Here is a 25,411-nt window from a genome sequence, read left to right as displayed (position 1 = left end):
CAAGGCAATCAAATTTGGGGATTTTGCCAAATCAACAAATTCTTGCTTAGCAAATTCTAAACCCTTTGATGCAACTATTAAACGTCGAAGAGGCAATTGGGAACCTTGCAAGGTGACGCATTGAAAAGCCCCACTACCATATAACCATCCTTGAGTTACACCTTTATGAGTGATACTTTTAACTCTCACTCTTCCACTATTCCCTCACTCCATGAATGATGGGAGTAGCTCCAAGGGGAATTCAACATCATTTGAGCTCAAAGGGAGGCACTTTTGCATGCAGCCAAACTGGAAGCTCATACAAATTCGCACAAGTCTAATACTTACAAGCACATCTAGACTAAAGACCACAGCAAATTAACAGTTTTACTTTTAGTGTCTAGAGGGTGCAGCCCTTTCTCTAGGAGCTCGTTTTTACATTATCTATAGGGTACTTTGACAATGGAGATAGGGGCAACTTACATACAGATCTCTCAAGATGGAAAAACAACACTTAGTGAGATTTTTAAGAGAGACTGAGTTGGCCCTTGAAGATCTTGACATTCTAGGTGCAACTGAATAATAGGACAATTTAATAAAAGTAAATCTTTCAAACTTCATAAAGAGCATATCCTACAGCCCACAGAACGATTACAGTATCTATCTAAACAATTTTGCAGGCAATCTATATATTCAGCATGCTGCCAATACCACAGCTCAATTCAATGCATTGCAAGCAAATGAAAAATTAACACTCAGCTGAAGTGCTTATAGTAGTAAGATGGTTTCTTCACACCATGCACAGGTTTCTTTGCAAACCCTCGTAAAGTATATCTGCCACATCTTAATATTCTGCTTTTCAAGTGGTGCAGCCAAAGAACTTTGGTGCACCAATCAACCTTTCAACCACCCCATCGCTTTTGAGTGGCAAAGAAAAGAGAGTAGTTTTTGGCACCAGCCCGTCTCACCTTTTGCAGCCACTTGAGCACAGGTAGAACCAAGGTCGGTATAAATTGTAACCAAGCCCAGCCAGTCACCACTCGATCCCCATAATTGTGTACACAGCCCCTCAGAGAGAGAGAGAGAGAGAGAGAGAGAGAGAGAGAGAGAGAGAACTGACAATTGCAAAATTTTGTGGCAAGCACAGAATGAATGGGAATCAACTGGAGACCATCTGCCTATAATTAGCAAGCAACAATTTGTTGCATCTGCTGCAGCAACAGCTAAGAATGGCTCAGCTTATCTAAGAGAAGCTATTTAAAACATCAATATGGATTGCGACCTCTACTACCACCACCTCTACTACCACCACCTCTACCACCGCGCCAAGATCCATTAGAACTGTAATCATTTGTTGCACCTCCCCAGCCAGGACCACTCGTACCAGGTGTTCCCCAACTACCCATGTTAAAATCTCCATATCCAGAACCACGGCCAGGGGCACTCAGATTAGCATTTCCATATCCAGCACCACGACCAGCATTTGTATACCCACTACCACCAGGAAAAAAATTGTTGAAAGAAATGTTTCCATAGCCATCACCCTGTCCTTGGATTGTGGTAGAGCTACCAAAAGTTGTGTGGCCCCCACTCCCACTTCGACCTCGACGACCCCTGTTTCGACCACCACGACCAGATGCATCTGTGCTGATCCCCCCACGGCCTCCGCTTCCACCCCTTCCTCCATATGAACTCCTGCAAATGATGCAGATGGATGAACATATCTCAAAATTCGCTTACCTTTACTAAAAGCCATGTAACCCAACTTTGCATTATACTAAGCATCACAATATGAATTTGAATCGCTGATGTTTTACCCCCTTCCTGATGTATTTCGATCAGTGCGTGCCTGAAGAGGAGGGAGGCTTTCCAAAATAGTTATGCTCATATCATGTGACCGAGCTGCAACCACAAAGTCAAAGTGGCATATCAGTTATGTAACAGAACCCGAAGTTCATTGGACCAATTCTTGAGTGCTGTACATACCAGCAAGAAACTGGTCAAGCGAATCTGTAGGCACATCAAAGACTGCCCCCAGGTTATCCACTGTCAGGGACATTCCCTTGACTGTGTCAATAGCTTCTTCAGTCAGAATCTTTCTCAAACAATTGAATGCAAATCTGAAAATTGCCCGACCAACAAATCAATATAGATGTGCATATAACAGTACTATCATAAAGAACAGTTCTTTGAAATATTCACACACGTTGCTGTGTACATAGGCCTTCCAGTCTGAAGTATCAGCGTAGCACAGTTATCTTGGCCAGTGATTAGAGATCGCCGTCTGAGAACAGTGTATCCCTGTGAAAAAAACTCATACACTTAGAGTATTGACCTTCATTAAGCAACCAGTCAAACAGCTCTTCCATCAGTCAATCTTGCAAAAATGAAGATTATTCACTAGTATACAGCTCACTGAATGTCCCAATCTATCCAATCTTCAACCATGTAGTACAATCAAAAAAGCACAGCTAGTCGATGATGCTTTAAGTAGAGGTTAAACATAGCACATACAGCTAATTCTAATACAAACTATGCATGTGCCTTAAAACTGCAGCTAACCCTTGATGCTCTGATTGAGAGGTTAAATAGAGCACACAATCTTAAATCTAAAACTAGAATTTTACATGCACCTTTTGAAATTTTGAAATTCCATAAACAAGCCTGTCTAACAGAAAAAATCCTAAAATATGCACCATGGTGTAGAGCTGTACTTATAAGACAGAAAAAAGCCGAGATGCAGATCGACTACATGGCAGTTAGCTTTAGAACGATGAAGTAAAAGATTATGGGGAGGACAAAGCTGAGCCAAGCTGATGAAGACAGCCAATACTTACAAGCTAACACCCACCAAGTTGCAGCTGAGGATGGGTCATGCATTCTTTGCTTGCAACCCTTTTAAAACGGCTGGCTGGAGGATTCTTTCAGCCCATCACCTCATTTCTACCTTGCACCTCTTCCCAACCTCACATCCCTCCACATTCAGCCATGTGTTTTCCTCCCAGCCATTCTGCGGTCAGTTTTTCCCCTCTATACTCTGCCTCTTCTCCCACCACTTCTTAGCCCCCCGCCCCAAGTGTGTCAGCTTTCTGCTTGCTCTGCTCCTCCAATCTCTAGCATCTCACCTTGCTCCTCCAGCTCCATCCCCCCATATTCCTCCTTCCCCATTCTCTTCCTCTTTGGTCCCACCTTTTCCCTCAACCCAATCCCCTCCTCTGCATCCCTATTTCAGCCCACCAGCCACCTTTCTCCTGCTCAGCACGCAATGTCACATCTATTTAATCTTCCCATCCCCAGCCTTCATCCATCTTCTTACTTCCTACCCCCAATCTCGGCCTTCAATCCTGTAAACCTTGCCCCTCATAGTCCTCTTATAGCTTCTGTTCTTCATTCATGTCTTGCTCTTCAGGTTTCCTTTCTCTCCATACACAACAGCAGGATGGAGCACAAATGACTCCCAGAACAGTGTCTAGTCCCCACCCAAAACCCCCCCCAAAAGTAGCAGCCTTCAAGGAATCATCCCTTGTATGTGAGCCAGGGGGTAATAATTCACACAGTTGGTTATTTGCCACTTCAATGAAATGATAGGGCAAACACAGAGAAACCCAAAATAAACAACACAAGATTACTAACACAAAATCATGAATGCTTAATGAGGAAAGAATGGCAAAATAGAGACTCTAACCTCCATCTCTCTAGGACTGGGGCAGAGGTGAGCTAAGAAGTGTCTCAATGACAGCAAGAACAGCTCCGAGAATGTGTCATACCCAACACAGGATCCCAAAGTGCAGCAGCGGCATCAGTTCACCATGAATGATGATGATGTCAGCAGCAGCAGCAGAGGGAGCTCCAAGCATCAGTTCCAAACACCCTATTTCAAAAACACAATGCAATACAAGGGGTGATGCAGAATGGGAAGCATGGATGCAACAAGTGTCACTTGAGCAGTGCCTTCGCACTGGAATTGTTCACATACTCAAGCCCCCTTTTACCCTTTCTCATACTCAGCATGCAATTCCACACCCTGTCACATCTATTAATCTTCCCATCCTCAGCCCTAATCCATCTTCTTACTTCCTACCCCCAATCTTGGCCTTCAATCCTGTAACCTTGCCCCTCATAGTCCTCTTATAGCTTCTGTTCCTCAGTCATGTCTTGATCTTCAGGTTTCCCTTCTCTCTCTGAGTCAGAGTCCATAAGCAACAGCATGATGGACACCCCACAAAAAGTAGCAGCCTTCAAGGAATCATCCCTCGTACATAAGCCGGGGGGTGATAATTCACGCATATACAACACAAGATTAATAACACAAATTCATGAATGCTTAGTGAGGAAAGAATGGCAAATAGAGCCTTGGACCTCCATCTCTCTAGGACTGGGGCAGAGGTGAGCTGAGAGGTGTCTCAATGACAGCAAGAACAGCTCTGAGAATGTGTCATACCCAAGACAGATCCCAAAGTGCAGCGGCGGCATCAGTTCACCATGAATGATGATGATGTCAGCAGCAGCACAGGAAGCTCCAAGCATCAGTTCCAAACACCCTATTTCAAAAAACACAATGCAATACAAGGGGTGATGCAAAATGGGATGCACAGATGCAGCAAGTGTCATTTGAGCAGTGCCTTCGCACTGGAATTGTTTACATACTTAAGCCCCCTTTCACAATGATAATCATTTTGATACAAACTAAAGATACACAGAGATGATAAAATAGATACAATGAACAAATCCTTTCAAGTACGAAGAAAGAAGTTACCCCCCTCTCACCACCAAAAGGTGGAACAAGCAGCTATGGGACCCCCTCTCCTTATCATGATGATGCCAAGGGGAAGATGGAAAAAACCGAGCTGTTGGCAAAGATCCCCCAAGATCCCCACCTTCATAAGTAAGCCAGTATGGTTCTTAATAAAAGGATAATGAAATGAAAACAAGACAGATGGTGCCCTATTTTGCCTGCTCTTGATAAAATGATCATGGATACCCACGTGCCTCGTCTTGTTGAAGAAGATAAGGGTTCTCAGCAATTGCTATAGCACTCTAACTATCCCAATTATAGCACTCTATCACAATAGAGCACTGTAGGAGCCTCACAAGGAAAAACACATCTCCACCAAGAAATCTGTCACAACACAAAGAAGCCATCCAAATAGTGCATTGGCTCCATGCACGAGAGAGAAGAAAAGTAATCGAATTAATCATCTCAAATGTGGAGCTTAATTGTGCCTTAATGGAAGCAATAAGGCATGGCTGGAATGGATAGGTTCAACAGGTGAGCCAGGTAGACCTCCTCATCTAAATAGCCATTCACAAAGCACTTTTCACATCCATCTATAGAATTGGCTGACCATCTGGGTAGCCAAAGCCAATAAGACTCTGAAGGATATAAGGCAAGCAATAGGAACAAAAGTTTCACTTTTGACTAGACCCTTGCACTAGTAATCTAGCCTTGTATTTGTCCAAAGGATCCCATTTTCTTTGAGCTTAACATGAAACACCCATTTGGTCCTTGTGCTCTCTTGTGACAATGACAATCCACCAACATCCAAGCCCCATTCCAATCAATATTTTCAAGCTCTTTTTCCATGGCGAGATGCCAATTAGGATAATCCTGAGAGCTCCTTGCTAGATGTTTGGCTCACAATAGGCTACATGCTTTGCTGTAAAGACAAGCATGTATGAAACTGGAATGTTGAGCCTGGTAAATCTTCTAGGACATCTTGGATGGAATCCGATGAAAGAACCCCCTCATCCACATGGTCTACTAATACCAACGAGGTAACAAGCTCGAAAAAAGTGACTCAATGACCAAAAGTCTCTTCGGATGGACCAGGAACAAGATGTAATTTGGCTTAGTAGGCATAGGTGCGAATTGTCGAGCCACAAAGATTAAGGCATGTATTATACTATTAGCACAAAATTATCATGCACTAATGCCTAAATTTATTCCTTAAAAGCAACCCCAAAAAACCATCATTTATGAAAAGGACATTGGTTTTCTAGTAGTAGGATAATGCTCAAAAATCTCCTAAAAGGACATGTGGTGGACATCAAGTCTTCATCCCTATTCTTGCTCTTCATTCCAGCAATCAATCTTCACTTCCTAGTCTGCTCACACCCTAGAGATTGCTACCCATCTTGTGGAGGTGAGGCCCTTGTTACATCCTTGGACATCCATGCACTAGCAACATTGGTCACAATGGTCATTAGAATGACCTAATGCAAATGCACTAAGGACATTTTAAGGATCAAGGCAATTGAGTCCTATTTATAGGACTCAAAGCCCTATTTGGCACATTATTGTGTAATCACCGCTCGAGCTTTAAGCCTGTTGGCAAACATGTCCGTACGTCGAGATGATGTGGGCTCAAGGTATGGAACGCCAACTCTTGGGACGTCATCATGTGCCAATACACTACTAGCTCCTTGGCTCAAGGGTGCGTTTGTTTGACTCTATGGCTGGGTGATGAATCTAATGTCCATTCCCTTTATATGCTATGTTGCAAGCACTATTTATGTCATGTCTCGTGTGCAAGTTGGATCTTAAAGGGACATTTCATTTGTATTTGAGCGTCAACATGCGATCTAACACAAGATACAATAACATGTACAAAATAATTGTTTCCTCACAAGACCATCCTAGTTGGCAAGAAACCCATTCCACAAGGTTAGAAAACTTGTTTCATACCTAGGCATTTCAAAAACCTACGAAACACATGTATTAATCTCGAACGAAATCGTTTCTAATGTTTTAGGAAGCTCATATGAAAACTACGAAACCCGTTTCATACCTCCCGTTTTAGAAACCCTTGGAAACTATGGGGACCATAAGATCCCACACCTTACAAGTATGATTTTATCTCATAGAGGGTGATATGGAACACTACTAGTGAGAGGGTTGCATATGGGGGAAACATGTTGCAAGTGGTGTGTACAACAAGGTATGTTTCTTCTCTAATACGTGTGTTTAGGATAAGCACGAGGTAGTGTCTTTGCATTGGTCTTCCAATGGCATCAATGATGAGACCTAAGAAGCTGCCACTCTAAGGCCATGGCAAACCATCATTAGCAACCAAAAGATCTTAGTGCATTGGCAAAATCTTTGATGTTAATGATAATTTAATGCTTATGTTAACATTAAAAATCAACATTCACCTTGCAATTGATGTTAATGTTTAATGGTAGTGTCCACTTTAGGAGGACTACATTTTGCTCTCCTTTGTAGCATGTGTCATCATCAACCCCACTAGATTGTTGCTACTGCATTTTGAGATCCATTGTGAGTAGGAACACTCTTGGAGTTGTTCAAACACGACTCTCAGCTTACCTTTACTCCGGTCCTCCAAACAAAGGTTTGAAGCCCCAATTGTATCATTTACACTCCTATTCTCATCTTTACTTATTAAGCATTCATGAAACTATGTTCATCATGTTTTCATACTTATTGTATTTCTCTATGTTTGCCTTAACATTTCTTTACATGGTATCACAACTAGGTGCTCTTGACTAAAACTTTAACTTTGACCAAGAGCACTTGGCATTCAAGAGCATGTGAGGACACCATCCAAGATGTCTATGCCATTCTCACTAAAGCAATCCCCCTTGGAGACCATCTCCTTGGCATCAATTTCCCCTTAATTGCAAGCTTTGAAGGAGTGGTGCCCTAAATCTCTAATCAACAAGGGAATATCTCAAAGAGAAGGATTGTTATACGAGAGAGAGAGAGAGAGAGAGAGAGAGAGAGAGAGAGAGAGAACAATACCACAAGATCTTGAGATGGAGGGAACAAAGATAGAAAAAAGGAGCATAAGTCAATAATCTTTGGCCTTGAAACCCTTCTTGTCATTCTTCTTAGATTCCTTCAACATAGTCTTCAACTTGGAAGGATGTGCACAACAATCAAAGTTTGAAGTTGACAAGGATCAAGGACTCCTAGCCCAAAGGTCACACACCAGCATGGGCACAATCCCATAACCAATAAATCCACTCCTATCAAAATCGATGCAAGGCACATCAATTTATCATTTTGCTATTTCTTCATTTGTTACTCTATCTAATCAGCATGCCATGGGTGTGAGTAACCATGGAGACCCAAACCCATACCACTATGAGAATGTAAGAAGAGGTGGGTTTAGAGGTAGAAGGTCAGGTAGTACCTTATTCTAATGAATTCGCTTATGATGCATCACTTGATGATTCACAAAATCCAACCATTGCACCCTTAACAAATATAAACCTACTTTTGTCGGTGCACACACACACACACACACACACACACACACACACACAAAAACTCCAAAGTCCACTATCCACCGCACTCACCCACTCCACTATCCAACACATTCCACTATCCAACACACTCCACTATCCACCACACTATGGGTAAGTATCCATTAGGCAATCCCATTGGTTCCAATCTTATTCCCCAATCAAGTGGTGGAGCAGCAACAGTGGTGAGATTTTCACTCCTAAACCAAGCACAAGGAGCCCTACATGCAAGGGTATCCAACCCACACATATCGAGTCCCCCCATCACCTAGATAGCCACACAACTTGCTAATATTTCAAGGTCTCATGGGCCATCCTACACCTTTTCTCCACATGCACTTCACATTGGCCAAACACCTTTACAGATAAACCATCTAGAGTCACCATGCCAAGCACTCTAATACCCCATGTAGCACCTAGCCAATCACGTGTCTTCCCAATGCAACCTGCTTATTCAACACCTCATTCTTCCTCCCATTCTTTTGCTACAGCTAAGAATGCATTCAATGATAAGACCCTTTTAATGGATCGAACTTCACAACATCGCCTAACCAGATGCAATATATGTTGTATTCCCAATATCTAAGGAACCTTGTGCAAGGGTAAGAATCCTAACTTGACGCTCGTGGATCTTCATACTAGCAATCATAATTGAGTTATGCAAGGTCTAATGCTAGGATATTCCATTTCTAACAATAGCACTTTGACCTTGTATTTGACTAATGGACCCATTTGACTGACCGCTTTGTGGCTCATGATAGAACCAAGCGAATCAATCTTGATCATGAGCTTCAAGAGTGCAAAATCACTGACAAGGACAAGGAACAATCAAGTTGGCCAAATATGGACCCTTACTTCATGAATTCACGACTACTAACCCACCAAAGTCAAATGAGGACCAAATCGCTTTCTTTCTAAATAAGATGTCACCCATATAAATCAAATTCATGGACAAGTCATCTCACTATCCCAATTGACCACATTCCCTTCAACTCAAATGTTAGCTCTTGAAATTACAAGGTCGGTTGATCAAGTCCATAAAAAATCCCTTTGTCATCTTCATAGGAGGCCCTTGTTTTCACCTCTCAAAAGAAGGAAGAAAGAGGTTTGGAAGAACAACAAGACCCAACAAACCAATAAGCAGTAGAGTACTCCCCCATCAAATTAAAGCCAAGTTGCCAAAACATCCTCAAGAAGAATAGGTTTTGCAAGCATTACTAAAAGACTAACCATTTTGATAATCATTGGCATCCAAAGGTCAAGGGCAATCCACCTAAATCCTGACCCTTTACTCATTAGAGCTCGAGCCCACCAAGAGAGGGGAATGATGCAACTCCTTGGCAATCAAAAGGGGCTCACACACTCACACCTTTGGCTTACCCTCCATGCTTGGAAGGTGTTCGCAATGATTTGTGGAGACCTACTTGTGATATGGTCACTGAACAACACTCTCAACTAGCCCACTTTTCCACAAGACCCTACAATCCCCTCTTTCCTCTTGTGACTCTTTGGATTCTTACAAGGCTCACTAAAGTTTGTATACCACAAAAAGCATCTTCATTGAAGTCAAGGTATATCTATCCTAAAGTCTCATCTAGTACTTATGCTTATGAGTTCCATTTCAATCAAAAATTAATATCACAAGGACCTACCACTTTTGATCAAGATGGAAACTTGGATGTCTTGAGACTCCCATGTTCCTCCTACGCCAAGCTACAACCTTCCTTGGAGCTACCACAAAGATCATCCACTCCACAAGTTTCCAATTACAACACATACTTCACTCTTCTTCATTGGATGTTTCTCTGCACCCTTCAACATCAACACAATGATGAGAGGGTTGCAATGTGCAAAACAACCTTCCCTACACATGTCACCAATCAGAGAAAGAAACTTCAAGGAATTGATTAACTTCACTTAAGATTTTTAATTAAAATGAACTTTAATACTAATGCATCTAACTTTAGGGATGGTAATTATTGCACAACCAATGAAGGATTAAACATCACACATGCAATGGACAAGCATACAAGGGCAGGGCAAAAGGAACAAAGTGCAATGTGAAACTTTCATTAAATTGAAAGTTTGCGCTTTAGAATTGAGGAATAATATAGAGTTTTTACTCCCGATAAGCAACTCACTTAAGTTGAAAAGCAAGCATGATGCTTAAGTTTGGTCGCATGAAAAGCTCATTTATGATTTATCCACCATTAATTAATTAGCTCGCAATAAAGTATTGCTATTGTTTTTAATCTCAACATACAACACCTGAGATCATCTCTTCTTCTTTGAGATCTTAAACCTTATGCACTTTCTAGACAACTTGGTCACAAAAAAAGTAATTTTCTCACAATTTCATTGTAAAAAATTCCTCCCTCTATGAGAGGAAGAGATTAGGATTGCACAGGACTATGCAAGTTAGTGTTAGATTAAAGACTCCATGAAATGAGGCTCAATCATTGGCTGCAGTTTGGGTAACAAGTCTTTGGTAACTATAGATGGTTGGAGGCCAACCTCCAAGTGGCAAGGTCATTAAGCACCTATGGTCCAATTGTATCTTAAGGAATGCTAAAATCCAACCATTTGGTAATAATTCAGAGCATACAAAAGAGAGATTGCCGCTCTTTTTTTGCAAGAAAGGCATGGGAAATTAGGGGGAATGAGAGGTAAGGCTTACTGAAATGCACATAGTACAAATTGTAGCAGTTGCACTTTGTTTTTGTGCATAAATTTGAATGTTGGTTTGTGGTGGCACCAATGGAGATCTGAATTCACTCAATTTAAGGATGAATTAAAGTGTGCAAAGTTTAAGGCAAGCCGCAAAGCACCAGGATGGATGCATGAATAGAATTGGAGATTCACACGGCAAATCAAATCAGTTTGAAATCGACATTTGTATATATTACACATTGCTTGCAATGCATAGCAGTGTGGAACCAACTTTGAACCTCCAGTGTCACTTTTCTATGTCAATTAGATTGAGAGCAATATGTATTCATGTGCATTACAATTGTTAAGAGTGTGAATTAACAGATTTGACATGCATTAGGTAAACGTTGGTGAGAGCAATTGAATGCACTACACTAGCGACAAGTTGAGGTTGATTCAAGAGTAAACACATGGAAATCACTAGCATCAAGAGAATGCTAGTTTGTAACAATAGGTCACTTGTGACTCGTGCAAGCTTTGAAGAATAACATGTATAGAATCAAGGTTTCACACACGTTTGGAACCGAGATTTATGTATCTTACACATTGTTTGCAATGCTAGCAGTGTGGGACCAACTTTACACCTCCAATGTCAATTTTCCATGTCAATTAGATTGAGGACACTATGTAATCATATGCATTACAATTGTTAAGAGTGTGGTAATCAGATTTGTTGTGCATTTGGTCAACGTTCGCGAGATCAATTGAATGCACCATGCTAGAAACAAGTCTAGGCTGATTCAAGAGGAAGGCACATGGGAATCACTAGCATCGAGAAAGCACTAGTTTGTAACAATAGGTCACTTGTGACTCATGCAAGCTTTGAATAATGACAAAAAAATATCGTAAGGGACACCAAAATTAGAAAAAATACTATGTCATCTAGTGTACAAGAGCATTCTGGCTCTCCTGTTCAATGAGTCTTTTGGTTTACTACTAAGATATTTCATGTGTGCAAGTTAGCTTATGTTCACTACCCTTTAGATTATTTCCAAAGGCTAGTTTCATGGTTTCATCTCACCAGAACATCATCTTCTTCTTTAAGGAGGTGAGCATGTGGTTATTTGGAGTGCAAGTGCAAGTGCAAGTTATTGTAATTTGATTATAGCAAAGCATTCCAAGGCATTGCCAACTTTCTCAAGTACATCAATCCGTATTGCCTTATGTTATGCCTCATGTTTAGTACTAAAGTGCCATAACTAATGCACAACAATTACTTATCAGAAATTTCAATAAGATATGACTAAGGGAACAAGATGCAAGTGTTGAAGAATTGTCCTTCGCAAAGAGACACACATTATATAGTACAAGGTCTATGGAAGATGGACAGCATCACATGGATACAAGTCATGTTACCAGAAGGTGGTTGTTGCAACTTCACCTTAAGACTTTTCAACAAGAGGCCTTGGTCATGGCTCAATCACATTCCGCAAAGCACACATCTAGAGCATTGTCTAATGCTCAATAGAGGGGTAGAACGCACTTCTTTCATACAAATAAGCTCAAATATCTATTGGTTCCTTAATGCACTTTATGTTCATCCAAGGTACTGTTTATTGGCAATATATCTACTTAGGACCTACTACGATCAATATGCAAGTCACTATGTTTTTGTACAATTGGGTATGGACACTGAGTGTCATCCTTCAACATTGTAGACTAGGATACACATAAGGGCATGTTTATAGCAGCAACAATGCACATGTTGCTTTAGGTCATTTATGTTATATGTTAGTGTATTTTGTTTGGTATACAAAATGTAAGGCACTAAATGCATGTTCATTAACCTTGAATGAAATGCTTTTATGCTTAAGTTGCATCATCAGTATCAATCTCTTAGGATGGTCATGAGCATAAGTCTTGTCCAATAGCATGGATCTCGATTTTCCATGAAAGGCTATGGACATTAGTATTATGAAGCAACCATTATAGGTGATTAAAACATCTAGTGCAGCAATGTTTGTGAAAGTATAATAAGTGTGGCATGTGGATTCATGCATAGCTTTCTCTTTGATACTGGAGGAACAAGCACGCAATGTGAGTTGATGTGATGTGATACTTTTGTCATATGAGATATCTTTGCTCATGGACCATTCAACATAGTTATTCTTTTTCGGAATACACTTGAGGATATTGTATTGTTGCCAAATGTATTTTTGCATTGAATATGGCTTTGGGATAGCCATAGGATAGATCAATGGCGTTATGACATGAGCTGTTATTTTGCAATTGGTGACAACTACAAGAGCCTTTATGCTCATGATCTTGCAACCTTCAATCATGGGCTTGTGTTGAGGACTTTTGTATATATTGAGTGGGCTGATTTAATATACCTAATCCACTAGTCAGAGGTGTGGGCTTTGAGGATGAGCATGTTAAGCTAAAAAGGTGCATTACAAAGTTAAAACCTTAATTAGATCTTTAAAATAGCCCCAAAATTCAAATTACCAAACTTTCCTAAGAGATATTTTCAAACCAACCTTTCTCCTCGGATAGGGTGATAAATAACCTGATTTGACACTAATCATAGCAAGCATAAAATTCACATAAACTGAAAATGCACACTTTACCACTTTAATATTGGACAATGGACTCGCACCCCTTGCGATATTTCTTTGACTTCTATTGCAAATGGATAGAGTACAATTGAGATTCTCTAACTTTCTCCACTTATCCAAACGCCTCTTGCTGTCATAAATGACCAGCAAGCCTCCAAACCAATTAGCCCCTTAGTTTGCTTGGGGATTCGCCTTCACCTTGCTCCTTGAAAGACAAATTCAGCCCCAAATCTAATATTGGTTATCTGGCCTCTCAAATCTCCCTAGAATTCCTCAATTTCAGCTATTGGAATTCAAGTCCTAGGTCCTCAATGCACCTAACATGTGCAATTCGCATTAGCACATTTAATTCAAGACCCATTCCAAGTGCGATAGTCTCTCTAGCTCATCTTTGCACCAATCCTTTCTAAGACACACAAGTTCGAGGTCTTGTATTCACTCTTCAATAGTGTGTTACTGCATCGAGCATCGTATTATTCATTCTTCAATCTTCATTATCTCTAAGTTACTCCTCACCTCTGAGTTTTATTATTATCACACTGTGTTTTATCATGCACTTGTGTTTATCTTCTCTGTTCAAGTATTTCGTTACAAAGCACACTTGATGTGGGAGTGGATGAATCTCCCATTGTGACAACTCGGTGCACTTGGACCTCTAGCAAGTAAGGCATATGCTGCCAAATTTGATAGCTAAATGAAATGGATTTTTTGAAATGCAAGGTCATCTTTGGCGTCAAAAGAAGTTGTGATCTACGATTGCAAGATATCGAGGTATTGATGCTATTGAGAAAGCACTTAAGACTTTCTTTGGCTAACTTTAAGACACGAGATGGATGCTTTTGTAAGGAACTTATATTGCCTCAATAAAGCTATTGGGTTTGTCGTACCCTTATGTCTTTTGGAGACAATGAGCTTTGAGACTTCTATAATCAGTGTCACAAACTTGTGTTTCTACAATTATGCTTGGTTATTTGCTCGCTCAGTGAGTATTACTTTGATAGCCATGGATTAGTACAATTGTGATACGTTGTTTACTAGTGCAACTACAATCTTGCACAATCATACATTGACAATAAAGTGGAGTAATAGCATTGTGCTTGGTTATTTGGAAACATGTACAAAAAAGTATCCGTTGTCATTACATGAAGTAAAAGCAATGCATGATACTACTTAAAAACATATATAGACAATTGTACATGGACTAGACATGGAGTAACAACAATATGCTTGGTTACTTAGAAACATATCTTGATCATTTTGTGTGCCATGTTGGATCTTAACAACATGCAATCGAGGTCACTTGCGATGTTAAGAAAATGAAAAAGGGGGGGGGGGGGGGGGGGGAACGCAAGGAGGGAGAGGGAGGGGGGGCTATGGCCTTTGTAGCTACATCATGGCATTGGAGCTAGAAACACCTATATAGGGAGTAGTAGTGACTCTAAGCTCTGCTTGGTTTCCACTCTACGTGCGATTCCCTATACTCAGTGGTGAACCCTCACGTGTGGTGTCACAAGGATGTAGTCTTAAGATGTGCCTTAATGTTGTATCTTTCGATATCATGAATACAAAGACTCCTTATTGATATATCTTATGTGTCATTCCGCAGTGCCTTTTTGTGCCTCATGACACGATGACCCTGACATGACACGATGCAACACAACATGGCACAATGTTCCACGAACATGTTACCTACTAAAAATTGGAAGAGAACCAGATGTGCCAACAAAGTTAAAATGGATCCGTGGTGTAATAGGGGCCATTCAAAAATGACTTGGAGAGAGCTGAGGCTGTGGGGGGATACTTTCTTTAAAGAGGAAGACGAGCTATGTCACTAGCTCAAAATCACATTTAAAAAAAAAGAGCTGCGGCTTAAACTGATCGAGCAGACAAAGAAGACTATCAAAGCGCTAACGAAGATCCACAAAGAAACGGATATATTGCACAATCTCGAAGAGAAGGCTAAAGAGTTGAATGAAGACCTAGAGGAGGTTGACTACCAGTTAATCATGGTGCCAGAAAGAGCCAAGCTGTGGCAAGTAAAGATGGCCCGAGACCTTGACACGGAGTTGCAAGAGAAAATCATGTTGAGGTGGGACTGGAAGACTGCTTCTGGATCTGACGGAGCCAAAGAGAGGGCTGAACCATACTTGAAGCAGATGCGAGCCAAAAGAGTCCAAGACCTGAAGAATGGAGTGAAGCCAACCAAAGAAGAACCAAGGAGCCAAGAAAAGTAGAAACAGGTGAAAGAAGAAGAAGAACATGGTCAGATAAAGATGAAGATGAAGACCAAGGAGACGATGAGCTCAACCCAAATCTTGGAACACCTCATCCCCAACAACAAGGAGCCGACAACTACTACCCCGGTGACTACTACCAAGAAGGCTACCCTGAAGACCAATACAGTATACTTCTACAATGAATTCCTCCTGAAGGACATGGATACTACTACCCAAAAGAAAAATACCTCAACACCGACTACTCCTATCCCTATCCCGAAGAATGCCAACCGGAAGAAGTTCCAAAAAAGAAAGAAATGATAGAATATTATGTGAAGGGAGAAGGATGGAGAATGAATGTGCGGTCAAAGGTAGCAAATATTATGATGGAGTTAGGATACAGAAAAGAAGATGAAGCAAGGTGAAATATCGTCCAATCAAGGTAACTTAGTGCCATGGAAGGAAACCTTGCTAGTGAGCCTTGGAGAACTCTCCAACTCACTCTTAAGGTGAATGTCTTTGGCCTATGGAACCCGTTGGGACCATACTCAATGTTGATAAAGATTGAGATCTCGACATTCAAGTCGCAAGCAGTATAAGGTGTTGTCATCCCAATCCTATGGATCCGTGACACACCAAGCACCACACATATAGGCGTCACCCCAAAAACTTCAAGGATAGCTCTATTTCCGCAAACCAAAATGCGGTCTAAGTGTGACAACTTAGTCCATCCCCCCCTCCCCAAAGAACTTCGACTCCAAACGAGGCTAAGAAGAGCCAAAGAGGTGCCATACACCAAGACCGCACCTTCTATGCGAGAAGGCAAGCTGAACCAACCAGCTTGTCTAAGTTCAAAGCAAGCAAGAAAGATCTAGCAAGGAGGCCAAGGAAAATAGCCCAAGTTCTTGACTTAGCAAAGAGGGCAAAGCGTCTTGGCAAACGAACCAAGAGACCCAAGGAACAAAGAGACCCAAGTCCCCAATGCCCAAGGAGACGGCACGAAGAAAGGGAGAAACGGCACAAGGAGCAACGCAATGGACTGCCTTCCTTAACGCATGGCACAATATGGCCATAACCGCACCACCACGCCTTGCCCCCAATAGCACGACAACTTGGAATCGCACCTACCAAGCTTGGCATGCAAAGCCATAAGCGCCAAGCCACATCAAGTTAGGACTATGAAGCCTCCACTCCTCAAATGTAATTGAGTCCAGCGTGGACTGAAATGGAAAAGAATAAAAAAACTAAGTCTAAATGGGTAGACCCTGGTCAACTTAATAGAATAAGTTGTGTTAAGACCCCCAAGTCGTGGTGCGACAAACACCAACCGGCTTGATAAAAAGGTTGTGTTAAGACCTCGCTAATGAGTCAAGTCTTAGACTGGCAGACACTGACCAACTTGATAGCATAAGCTATGTTAAAACACGGAATGAGTCAAGAAAGTGCCCTTAGATTTCTGAGGATGGCAATTCATTAAGAGGGGGTGAGCATGAGGGTATGGGCTTTGTAGCTACACCATGTCATTGGAGCCAGAAACACCTACATATGGAGTAGAAGTGACTCTCAGCTCTGCTTGGTTTCCACTCTACGTATAATTCCCTATACGCAATGGTGAATTGTCATGAGGACATGTATTTTTGAAACCTCACTTAACATGTGGATTAATTTTAATCACATGGTTAAGTAGATATTGCACATGTGAGGTGTAACTAGAATTAGAGTAAATTTACGAGCCTGGGACTCAAAGAAATCACGAGATGTCAAGGCAAAAGTTGCTATAAGTTATGCCGCACAGGTATTTGGTAGTATCTGGTGCCAGTTGTTGGCTTAGGTCATCCATTTGGTCATAATTGTCAGTTGGTGACACTAGAGAAGTGGTGTTTAATGATACCTAACGCCAATCAGATGGTCAAAGATGGCACAGAGACACTTGAGAATGGAAGTTGCCTAGCCAATTTAATTATTGGCCAATCTGATTATTTTTCAAGGTATTGAAATAATTATTAGATTAATTTTTAATATTTAAAGACTAAAAATTAATATTTAATTATGGATAACGCTGGAAAAACCATTTGGAGAGGTTGTCACTTGTCAAAAATCCCCATGCAAAACTGAAAAACGTCTTTAGAGGCTGGAGAGAGACATTTTTATAAATTCAGCCTGCAAGAGAGAGTAAGGAGAGGTTGCTGGTCTGATTTGCAACCATTGGAGAACCTTTTGAGGTTGCCAAGGGCAAGAGAAGACCAATCAACAGCAAGAGACAGCATCTACAGGCTATTGAGACAGGGCAACAGCAGTAAATGACTGATTTTCTTCAGTTCTTTGCATCTACAAGCTGTTGTGGCAGGGCAGTAGCTGAATTTGACTAATTTTCAGTCATTCTGCGCGACAAAGCTCTGAATTTTCTCTCTCTACAACTTTCCATCTCATCTCCCGACCATTTCACAGCCTTGCTCCAAAGATCTCGGCATGTGGACCCTTGGAGGCTAAGAAATTTCAGATTTCTCTACTAAACCCTAATCTGCAACAGAAATTAGGGTTTAGCAACACCCTTGAGAAACGTGCCAGAAATTGGAAGCTGCAAGACTTGGATTCAACAAGGCCGAAGCTGTTTTTAGCCTATTCAAGTGGAGGGACCAGCAAATAATTGAACTTGGGGCATTTTCCATCTCCATCAAAGCGGGTGAAGGCCAATTGATTGCCCAAATCAAGGGATAAATCGGATTAAAGACTTGCTAGTGATTCATCACAAGAAGGGGAGTTGGAATACCGAAGGTGATTGGGAGAGAATCCCATTGTAAATCAACTTCTTCAATAAAGCTAAAGAAATACCGAAAGGAGCGCCAATTTTGGGACCAATCAGGTGTGCATTGTCCAAGATTAGTAGGCAAATTTGTATTTTCAGATTTGCACTAATTGTTTGTTGTTGTAATTAAGTTGTAATCAAGGATTTACCACCCATCCACAAAAGGAAGGCTGGTTACATGAACCCTCACATATGCAGCATCACGAGGTTGTAGTCCTGAGATGTGTCTCAATGTTGTATCTTTCGATATCATGAATACAAAGATTCCTTATTGATATATCTTGTGTGCCATTCCGCTATGCCTTTTTGTACCTCATGACACGTTATGACTTGAAGTTCCTTGAAGGTCCATAAACGAGGGGAAGGGGGAGATATATAAGTTACCAGAATGAAAAATCAACTTTTTTTGTTTAGAACGAATTCCAAACATAGTACCCTAGCTCTTGGCATGGTGGCCATTGCACCAATAAAGAAGAATTTGACACTTCACATGCAATGAACAAGTCTACAAACTATGTAGCACAAAAGTAAGGCAAATGGAACAAAGTATAATATGGAACTCATTGAGACAAATGTCTTTGGTAGACAATGATTGATTAAGTTTGCACGATAAGCAACTCACTTCAATTTAGAAGCAAACCCAATACTTAAGTTCAATTCAATGACTACCTCAGTTGTGATTAATCAACATCTATTAATTAGGCCTTAATCAAATTCAAAATTTGATTAAGTAATTGATTACTCATTTGGAAAGTCGATCATGGTTATTTGGGGTCTCTTTTGCTCTCATTTAAGCAATACAAGTTTAAAGACAGCTATTCTTCTCTTCTTTGCTGCAAAAATCACAAGTTTCAACCGTGAAATATGAGTTGACAGCATGTACGGCCTTGTTGCAGAGGTGGTAGTGTTTTTCTTCTAAACATCATTACAACAAGTTATTACAATACAACAAGCTCAAATCCTCTCCTCTTTCAAGATCTCAAGTCTTGTGCAATTTCCAAAAAACTTTGTTGTGAAGGAAATGAATTCTCACAATTTTTATTGCAAATCTAATTGAAATTTAGACAAAGCACCTAAAGTCCTAACACAAAGACTACAAATGTGTGAGACATGTGGGTTGTGAAACTCTATAGTATACATAATTGTTTTGAGCAAGAGCTTGTATGAAGCATCTCCATTTTGTGGTAAATGAAGATGAGAAGGTAACAAAATTATACCCACAAGGCTTAACCTACTTTAATGCAGCCAATGGTGTCATGCATTGCATGAAAGATGGGAGCCACATATACAAGCAAATAATAAATAAAATCAATTGATTCGTGAAAGCCTTGCATCCCTTTTCTACAAGCACTAGGCCACATCTTTTGACCCAGTAATATCTAAAGGTATTATCTCTAAGAGCATAATCCTGCTTCATACACTATGCTATTCTAGCACACTTGTTCATATACTTGGGCTTCAAAACTCCTAGTAGACAAGGAAGAAACAAACAATACACCAACACGTGCAGCAAACAATCAAGAGTGAAATAGAAAGAGAGAGAGTGTGTGAGTGAGTGAGTGAGTGAGTGAGTGAGTGAGTGACTTATTTCAATTTGATACGGCCTTTCAATCTAATAAGTGCCAAAAAAAAGAAGAGAGTCTACATGTATCATAACAAGCCCGATTGCCAAAGACGCACTCTAGCCAAGAGTTGCCTCTTCCTCACCCCTACACTAGATATTGGACATACACACTTTGAATTTTAGTCACATGGAATGGCCATTTTTGGGTCCCCCACTCCTGTTCCCATTCCCCATTCCCATTTCCCGTTTCATGCCTATTGCATGTGACTATATAGCCACATGGAATGGCAATTCATGACCATCCCCATTCCCGCTTCACATTCCATGTAACTATGCAAGTTTGAGATCTATTTATAAGCATGAACTTTAAAACTACTTCCACTACATCTCAAAAAATTAAGGACTTAAGCAATGGATGTATCATGTGGCACATGTTACGCAGGGATTTTGAATACATAAAATGTTAGGCAAGGCTCAAGTTTCCATGCCAATCAATCTCCCACTTTGATCTCTCTTTCTCTAACAAGTCCAGTCCTAACTCCTGAGAAGATCTACTTCAACAAACTACCAACATGTTTGGTTATTTTCAATTGGTAGGAATCATATATCATTGCCTAGTTAAGATTACTAAACTTGCATCTAAAGATCCAATCTCTCGCTTGTCATGAGAGCATATAGCCTGAGAACCACATATTGGCCAGACTATAGCACTGTAATTGCGAGTGGCTAGAAGGAAAAACACTAATGCTTGTCTTGACACCCTTACATTCATTGAAGCCCAAAACATAAAAAATATAATCCAGTTCCCTCATCACAAAACCAAAACCCTCTTTTGCTAAAGACAAAACCTCTAGTTGGCCAGATATTACTTTTGGAATTCAAATCAAAATGGAGGAAAATGAAAATCTACTCTCAACGTAGGGAGATTTAATAGAACAAGACTCACAGCAACTTTTGCAATAGCCTTCGCCAAGATATCCATGGGAGGAAGGCCAGTACTCTGCACAAGCTCCTCTGCAGCGGGTCGAAAAATAGGTAACAAGCTACAAAAAAGACTACATGAGTGCAGCAATGTACACAGTACAGGCACGAGCAAAAGAATAACACTAAACTAAAACCCTCTTGTTTTGTAAATCAGAACTCAAGAAGCATGAAGGGTCACATATCTACTTGGTACAAGCATCTCAAAGGGCTCATGAACTTGCATCTCAGTGTATGAGCTGTAAACTGCCATTGTGTACGTTAAAACACTGTGGCAGTTTCCAAATTTAAACACAAAAACTCTCACTTTGTGTAGTGACATAGAATCCCATCTTCCCTCTGTCCACATATTTCCTATCCTCAAAATACATCCCCACCCCCACGAGGTTAGTGAAATCAATAAAAAAACTCACAAGTTCTTTTCACAATATGGTTCAAAAGGAAACAACTTTATTCAGCACATCTTCAAGTCACAGAATTAACTACCTGTCAGACACAGTTTTTATGCTCTCTGCCGCACCAGATGCTGACGCCCTTGCCATGTCAGCTGGCTGAGGTGCAGATATCTTCTCAAACTTAAATCCCGCCTTCCTTTCAATTAAAGGTATCAGATATTCTTTCTTCCGATCATAGAACATCACAGATATGCCCGTCTTACCTATCAAATGAACAAGTGTGTTATGGATAAAATGGATATTGAAAGTCTATAGCCAAAGCCATCTCATCCAGCTGCTGCATTACCTGCTCTTCCAGTTCGGCCAGATCGATGTATGTATGTCTCAGAATCTCTTGGAGGCTCACACTGGTCAAAGAGTTAACTCTATCAGAACATATGATATCTCTAACTGATGTTTCTCAAATATGAGAAACTCAAAAAACGATACTAAGGATTAGAGCACTTAACCTGAATAATGAGCTGCACATCAGTTATATCCAAGCCTCGGGCCGCCACATCTGTAGCTACTAAAACAGAGAACTTGCCTTCACGAAACCCCCCAAGTGTGACCTGCCAAAGTGAACCAGAATTGAAAAGTGTGATCAGGCACTTGCAGAATCGGCAAACAAAAGAACATAAGTTGAACACTAGAACAATCAATCACAAAGCTAACTATACAGATGCAAACACTGTAAGACCACTTTACTAACCTCTCGTTGTGACTGTGGAATGTCCCCATGCAGTGCTCGTGCAGTGCCAGGCAAAGTGCTTGCTAAATCAGAAGCCTCGTTCTTTGTTTCAGTGAATACTATAGCCCGCCCCCCACTACAAGGTTTAAATCAGAAAGAAGTAAGATTCATACACAATTCTAAGGTTGGTACATTGAGAAGTACTACAGTTACAATGTTTGTCAAAGTCTGGAAGAACGTAAGAGCTGAACATAAACCCAAACCTGCTGTAGCAGCTAATCACATCCATCACAAGCTGTGGCCGGGCAGACCTGACACAAGGAAGAAGAAGATGCCTTACACTTGCACAAGCTTTCATTTTTTCATCGCCCACAAGATCCACAAGCTCTTTTGTTTTCTTCAGAAACCTAGCAGAGATCTGAAACCAGAATTATCAAAACCACACTTTCACACTTGAAGTCTTCAGTACTGCATTGACAACCCACCAGAAGTCATTTAAGAGTATGTTAAGGAGGAAAGGACCATACTTGATTCACCCAGTCTGGGATTGTAGCACTAAAAAGTAAAGTCTGAACAGATGAGGCATCCTCCACATGCCCTGTTGACAATAACAAATTCTGCATTAGGTCTTCAAGAACTTTAACCCTTGGTAACTTGATATGTCTGTTAATCAGGCCAAAGTTCCTTAAAAGTGTTCTCATGCAAAAACAAGGTTTTCAAGGGAAAATCCCAGGAGAACAGACCCAGAGCCATTAAAGCTAGTAGTCATGCTTCCCTGGTGCTAAGGAGGCCTGGATCTGAGATAACAATGCTCATGTCTCGACTACTTTTGAAAGAAAAACATTTTCAACAAGACATGCATATACTCAGCAATAATCAACTCTAACCAATTTTGTACCAAGAATTTTCTCGACATCATCAACAAAGCCCATGTTCAGCATCTCATCAGCTTCATCCAGGACTCGAAACTTCAAGGTCTTTAAGCTTAATGTTCCTCTTTCCAAATGATCCTACGATATCATTAACGAAAACAAAAATGAACATCAACCTGCATCTTATAACAACAAAAAAAGAATCTGAGATTAGCATGAAATGTTTTAAATAGAAAGATATGGCAAGATGAAACCAATCATTTCCTCTGAAGACATAACCTAACATGTTACCTTGATTCGACCAGGCGTTCCAACCACCACATCAACACCTTTGCGCAATGCATGCTCCTGAGCATGATAAGGAGCTCCACCGTATACACAAACTGTGCTGATGCCAAGGGCAGTTCCATAAAATGCAAAATCTTCATGGACCTAAACAAAACAAATAAGCCAGTAGGACATTCAAGAACTGTAGAACAGCAATCCAATGCCCCAATAAGAGCTTTCTATGACACCCAATCGACCTGTTTGGCAAGCTCCCGAGTAGGTGCCAAAACAAGAACACTTGGAGCTCTCCCATATTGATGTCGCTGAGACTTCCAAATAGCTGATTTTGTGAGAGATTCAAGAATAGGCAAGACAAATGCCAAGGTTTTTCCCTGAAATACAACAGCACATTGAAATGTGGCACAGACAGATGCTTTATGAGAATCACTACCAGCATAAACTGGCTACTTTGATAACTAAGTGAAGAAAAAAAATTCGAGGAAGGCTTCTGATCAAGAACCACAAATAAGTACTCAAAGAAAGATTGAATCAATTAAAAACCCCGACCTGTCCTGTACGAGCACGCCCCACCAAATCATTCCCTTCGTATATGGTATCAAAGGTGAGAGCTTGAATAGGGAACAAGGTTTCAATGCCTTTCAACTTCAACTGCTGCACCAATACATCTGAAATCCGGAAATTGGTGACCGCATAAGGATTTGATCCATTTTCAATATCCTCTTCATCAGACTCGTAGTCTTCCCCATCATACAGTTCAGCCTCTACCACCTTATGACGCTTGTAATCTGGCTCAGCCTCTGCCAGGGGAAAGTCATAAGCTCTTCGCTTGAGTCCATTGTCGGCATAGAACTCCATGTGGAACCACACTGTCGAATAACTCCTGTTTTGGACATCACCACAAATTTTTCAAAAGATGAACAAAGTAAACCTCTTACCAGCTTAAATTTCCCAAATTCAAAAACCTTGGCTTCTTGTACCTTTCCTAGACAGTTAACAGTATGAAATTTCACTCTGCAGGTATCACAATTTGCAGGCTTTCATAAAAACTGCTTTGACTGAGAGTTCAAAATTCTCGGGAATGCAAATTTCACAATGCTCACGCTCTCCGCTCTTCAATCCTAACAGTAATAACCTGGCGCCTTAAAGTGATGATTCACAAAATGGTCTTACTTTTCTGTCCTGACGCAAAATCCAAGCTCAAAAGCAGTAGACCGATCACAATTGGTGAACTAGGTTGCAAACTTCTTGATGATTTTGCAAAACCTGGCAGCGAAATGATGCGAACGCCCCTGCCACTCACTGGGAAAGGCCCAAACTTTGACCTTGAGAGCCGCAGGCTAGCACTCTGAGAACATGAAGCACTGTAAGAGAATAATATTTACCTTCGTTACAGCACGGATGATGCTATGTTGATGCGTGCGCAGAAACGCCTTCTGCCAAAGACCACGATTGAAGAGGTTAGAATCGCTTCTGACAGCAGACTGGCCACCAAAGCCCCACCCTCTCTGGCTCAGTTTTTGCAAGCTCGCGCGACGCAGGACTCGCAGAGACAGAGAAAAAAAGAGAAGGTGCGCCAAGAGATTGTCAAAAAAGTGGCGCAAAAATATCTGCGGTTGAGAAACCTGCGATGTTTCTCGCTTCTGTTTCGATTTCCTTTCCCTGAGAATTGCTCTATCGGACCTTTTAGGTCACTTGGCAAATCTTTTGTCGTATTAAAAAAGAAAGAAATCATTGGCAAATTCTCGAGGCCTACTTTGATACACACCCTGCGCTAGGGTACTACAAGGCCCACTACGCTCACCCAAAATTCAGCCCTGTCGTAACATTTCCATGCTTAATCTTTTAGCTCTTTGCTACCAGCACCAGGTCACAAAGTATCCTACTACTAGGGGGTGCTCTGTAACATTGTCACGAGCTATCACATTATCAGTCCCCCTTACCTTATTTTATACTTACAAAAGCATTTGTACAATATCCATTAGTTACATGGTGTTGGGATTTAGCAATGACTTTATGAACATGACATGGCCTCGAAAGCCTTTGAAGAT

General features: G+C 40.9%; 1 protein-coding gene across 3 annotated transcripts; it reads right to left on the bottom strand.

Annotated features, from left to right (window-relative positions):
* Nucleotides 1–669: 669 nt before the first annotated feature.
* On the bottom strand, nt 670–25,035 carry LOC148031575 (DEAD-box ATP-dependent RNA helicase 7-like). Of its 3 annotated transcripts, XM_087685133.1 has the most exons (17): nt 24,746–25,035; nt 24,534–24,662; nt 23,910–24,243; nt 23,600–23,734; nt 23,367–23,507; nt 23,102–23,213; nt 22,731–22,801; nt 22,467–22,621; nt 22,225–22,339; nt 21,983–22,084; nt 21,820–21,880; nt 21,565–21,736; nt 21,044–21,140; nt 2,186–2,280; nt 1,966–2,099; nt 1,797–1,881; nt 670–1,674 (listed from the first exon to the last, which is right to left on the bottom strand). In XM_087685133.1, exons 3-17 carry the CDS (start codon nt 24,216–24,218, stop codon nt 1,245–1,247), a joined length of 2,214 nt encoding a protein of 737 aa, XP_087541259.1. In that variant the 5' UTR covers nt 24,219–24,243; nt 24,534–24,662; nt 24,746–25,035; the 3' UTR covers nt 670–1,244. The 3 variants fall into 3 exon arrangements, with proteins under 3 accessions (XP_087541259.1, XP_087541258.1, XP_087541260.1); XM_087685132.1 differs by lacking the exon at nt 24,534–24,662 and having other exon boundaries at nt 24,746–25,034; XM_087685134.1 differs by lacking the exons at nt 24,534–24,662; nt 24,746–25,035 and adding an exon at nt 24,341–24,496.
* Nucleotides 25,036–25,411: the final 376 nt, after the last annotated feature.

Source organism: Lygodium microphyllum, chromosome 9, assembly GCF_053477565.2.
Source record: "Lygodium microphyllum isolate KBCC chromosome 9, Lygodium_microphyllum_v1.1.10, whole genome shotgun sequence".
In the NCBI taxonomy this organism is placed as follows: Eukaryota; Viridiplantae; Streptophyta; class Polypodiopsida; order Schizaeales; family Lygodiaceae; genus Lygodium; species Lygodium microphyllum.
This window is presented reverse-complemented; position numbering and strand designations above follow the sequence as displayed.

Excerpts from the sequence above, each read along its gene's own strand:
- LOC148031575 (XM_087685133.1), bottom strand. The coding sequence starts at position 24,218 with ATGGAGTTCTATGCCGACAATGGACTCAAGCGAAGAGCTTATGACTTT. Across the intron at positions 21,737-21,819 it reads TGGCCGAACTGGAAGAGCAG|GTAAGACGGGCATATCTGTG; the intron begins GTAATGCAGCAG and ends TTCATTTGATAG. Across the intron at positions 2,281-21,043 it reads AGGCTATTGCAAAAGTTGCT|GGATACACTGTTCTCAGACG; the intron begins GTGAGTCTTGTT and ends TTTTTTTCACAG.